Raw genomic sequence first — 3,798 nt, forward strand, 5'->3', positions numbered from 1 at the left:
TTACCAACCGGTTCTGGCACCGTGGCACCAGAGCCAGACCGAGGCGCCTGCGGTGGATGACTGGTTTCGGTGTGCGGAGGAGACATGGGACACTGCCCACGTTCACCTCCAGCGCGCCGTGCATCGTCAGAAGGCCAACGCTGACCGTCACGACAGTGAGGCCCCGGTCCTCGTACCGGGGGATAGGGTCTGGCTCTCGACACGGAATCTGCCCCTCTGCCTGCCCTGCCGGAAGCTGAGCCCGCGGTTTGTGGGGCTGTTCAAAGTCCTGAGGAGAATCAACAAGGTTACGTAGAAGTTGTTACTCCCCCCTGATTACCATATTAACCCCTCGTTTCATGTGTCTCTCCTCAGGCCGGTGCTGGTTGGTCCGCTCCAGGAGTCTGAGGTGCGGGAGGTTCCTCCACCTCCTCTGGACATCGAGGGGGCCCCGGCGTACTCTGTCCGTGCCATCCTGGATTTGAGGCGTCGGGTGGGGGGCCTTCAGTACCTCGTGGAGTGGGAGGGGTATGGTCCGGAGGAACGGTGCTGGGTCCCGGTGAGGGATATCCTCTATCCCTCCCTGTTGCAGGATTTCCACCGTCGCCATCCGGCTTGCCCTGCTCCGGGTCCTCCTGGCCGTCCCCGAGGCCGGGGTCGGCACGCTGCTGGAGCTGCGCCGAGGCTGCCTCCCCTCCTTATTCGGGCAGGCTTCGGCGTTCGTCATTACCGGAGTACTAACCACTGCCGCCCCAATCATCATCACAATTGTCTTGTCGATCACACACACCTGGTTCCTATCCCCTAATTAGTCTGTGCATAAGTGTTCCCTCTGCCCCCTTGTCCTTGTGGGTGATTGTTAATTGTGAGAGTAATGTAGCTCGGGTGAGCTACTCATAACATTGTGTTACCAGGGTAGATTTCCCCCCTGTGCCTATGTATTATTGGATTCTGTTACAGTGTAATTGCCAGGGATGTTGGTTTCCCCTGTGCCTGTTTATTGATCGCTATTGGAGCGCATTTATGTGTCAACGAAGGAATAAACTCTGTATTCAGTATGAAAAAATGTATGCACTCACTAACTGTAAGTCGCTCTGGATAAGAGCGTCTGCTAAATGACTAAAATGTAAATGTAATTACCCTCCTGTGCCTGACTCCTTTCACCACACTCACCACATTTTGACTGGTACTGTATATTTAGTACTTCAAGGGTCTTAAAATTCTAAATCAAATAGCAAAATGATCATGGTATGACCTTCTTAAAACAATTCCATATATATTAAAATAATTCCATATATCTTAGTAAACCCCCGCCCCCCTCCCCCGGCTTAGACATGGTTTAGACTCTTATCTAATCTATTTTTGGTAGGAGTGTGTGTGTGTGCTGCCCTCTACTGAGCACTCGTGGTTTGACAGCCCCATTACTTGTCCCTACTTCTTTAACGCAGACAATTAGACTCCTAGTAATGAGGCCAGATCAGTAATGAACCACTTCTTTATTTTGATTACTATCCATGATCAACATATCAGTTATACAGTCACTACAACACTTTTGTTACTAATACTATAAGATTATTTGACTTTAGTAGCATTGTGTGTCTGTACGTGCGTGTGTGTGTGCCTATGTGTTTGTACATGGTATATGTGTGTGTTTGTACATGGAGTGTGTGCATATAAATTAGATTAGTTGGCTGTGGGGTTGTTTATGACGACTCTCTGCTGTTGGAGCTGGGCAGTCCAGTCCTCCTCGATGTATTTGTGGTAGGGGTCGTCAGAATGCTCGCACCGCTTTGACTTCACTGTGCTCACCAGGATCGCCACGACAATGAAGGCAAACATTCCAATCATTACTATCAGGTACCAAACGACGTTCCTGAAGTTCTCCTCTGCCAGAGTGTTGTCCAGAGCCTGTTCTGCCTTTGAGGAGTTACGGCTCCAGTTGTCAAGATAACGGCCCAGGGCACGGGTCAGAGAGTCCTCCAGGTGGAGGGTCATATTTGACCAATTAGGCAGCATGATCACCTGGTGGGCAGGGTAAGCAGAGATCGAATTGGATCAATGGCAGAAGAGAAGACATTGACATTGTACTGTCTTTCTATGATCTGTGCATTGAATCTTCATATAAGAACAAAAACAAGCACATACACAGACATTACATTATATAAAGAATCAGACAAATGGTGAACCTTCATCCCGTCCAGTTGTGAGAAAAAAAATCTGACCTGTTCAGGGTTTCCAGTATCAGTCTAGGGTGGTTGAAGAGATGTTACATTCACAGGCGTCGAGATAGAGGCAGGGTCCTGGAGGAGGGAAGTAGGATGAGAAAGAGACAAATATCCTACCACACAACCGACCAACTAACCAGTCAACCTCAGCCTAGGACAGAGCCAGTTACAAAAAGAAACACTACTCATATTTTATTTACAGTGTTTGCCTGTGGTGTGTGTGTGTGTGTGTGTGTGTGTGTGTGTGTGTGTGTGTGTGTGTGTGTGTGTGTGTGTGTGTGTGTGTGTGTGTGTGTGTGTGTGTGTGTGTGTGAGAGAGAGAGTATGCGTGTGTGTTCCTGATGACCTTGAGAAAAGCATCAAGCTCAGCTGATATGGAAAGGGGAGTAGTGGTGAGGGTCACTCTCACCCTGCCACTCGCAAACACACACTGTAGCCTACATTTTAATTTTAAACAGCAGCACTACTATCATTTGTGGAATGTGTTCTAATACTTGAGAAGTCCACATGGGGGCAGGCAGTACCACGATGCACAGTATCAAGGTTCATGATCTCAAAAATTAGATACAATCTTATCCCTGAGCAATAGGACACAACAAACATGCTAGCATTCAAGACAATAGTGTTAAGTGTAATAGTCTTTGCAAAAGTGTATATATATAATTTGACGCTATTGGTGGAGCTCTTCTTTAGCCTACCCCACTGTCTTGCCCTCTGCCAATTATTGTCTGTAGTACTGACATTGTTCCCGCTTGTGAAATTCCATAGCAGTACCCACATTTGCCACTAGATAACAGACAACTTATTCTGGTGTAATGTCACCATGTGTACCTCAGGTTAAATTGGGAATTCGGAGGTGAGGGAGCCCTATTTGGAGGGGTTAGGGTTTAGTAAACCAAATATTTTAGGTTTGGTTGATCAAGGATGCCAGGCTAAGGAAGCTTCCGCAACAAGCCATCTGTAAATAATGTCTCGTTGCGGGACAAAGCATGGGTTACGGTTGAACATGAAGCTAGGGTTATGGCTAGTGTTAGGGTTGAACTGGGGTGTGGACATGAAGTTAGGGTAAGGATTAGGGTTAAGGTTAAGGCCAGGGTTAGGGTTGGACCGGGGTGTCGACATGAAGCTAGGGTAAGGGTTAGGGTTATTGCTAGTGTTTGGATTGAATGGGGGTGTGGACATTAAACTAGGGTTAGGGTTAGGAATTTGATCCTACTTTCTATTCTACTCCTCTTTGGACCCTTAAGGTGCTGGAGCTTAGCTCTACCTGGGTCTCTCTTTGATCCAAGGTGCAGGAGCCCGGCTCTGGGTAGCTCCAGCTCAATTGAATCACTGGTTTTCCTCACATATTTGTGTTAGGCATTAAGTTGTTCACCTGAGGATAGTTATACTGTATTACATAATCAGACAGGGCTCCAAGTGAAACCGTTGAGTAAAGTTGCTGAACCTTTTCCATGGTCACACCGCTGCCACTCCCCTTGGATGGAGGACCTGGAACAGGACAGGTACATAAACCTGATATACTAACTGTTTAATGTGGCTGAGAGCTAGCAAACACATACAGACACACACACGCGAACACACACGTTTGTCT

At 47.6% G+C, this 3,798-nt stretch overlaps 1 protein-coding gene across 1 annotated transcript; it reads right to left on the reverse strand.

Annotated features, from left to right (window-relative positions):
* Positions 1–1,460: 1,460 nt before the first annotated feature.
* Positions 1,461–2,335, reverse strand: LOC121536273 (potassium voltage-gated channel subfamily E member 2-like). The gene is made up of 2 exons (XM_041843538.1): positions 2,202–2,335; positions 1,461–2,001 (listed from the first exon to the last, which is right to left on the reverse strand). The coding sequence occupies exon 2, from the start codon at positions 1,993–1,995 to the stop codon at positions 1,663–1,665; it is 333 nt and encodes a 110-aa protein (XP_041699472.1). The 5' UTR covers positions 1,996–2,001; positions 2,202–2,335; the 3' UTR covers positions 1,461–1,662.
* Positions 2,336–3,798: the final 1,463 nt, after the last annotated feature.

The sequence above is a fragment of the Coregonus clupeaformis genome, chromosome 23 (genome assembly GCF_020615455.1).
Source record: "Coregonus clupeaformis isolate EN_2021a chromosome 23, ASM2061545v1, whole genome shotgun sequence".
Lineage (NCBI taxonomy): Eukaryota > Metazoa > Chordata > Actinopteri > Salmoniformes > Salmonidae > Coregonus > Coregonus clupeaformis.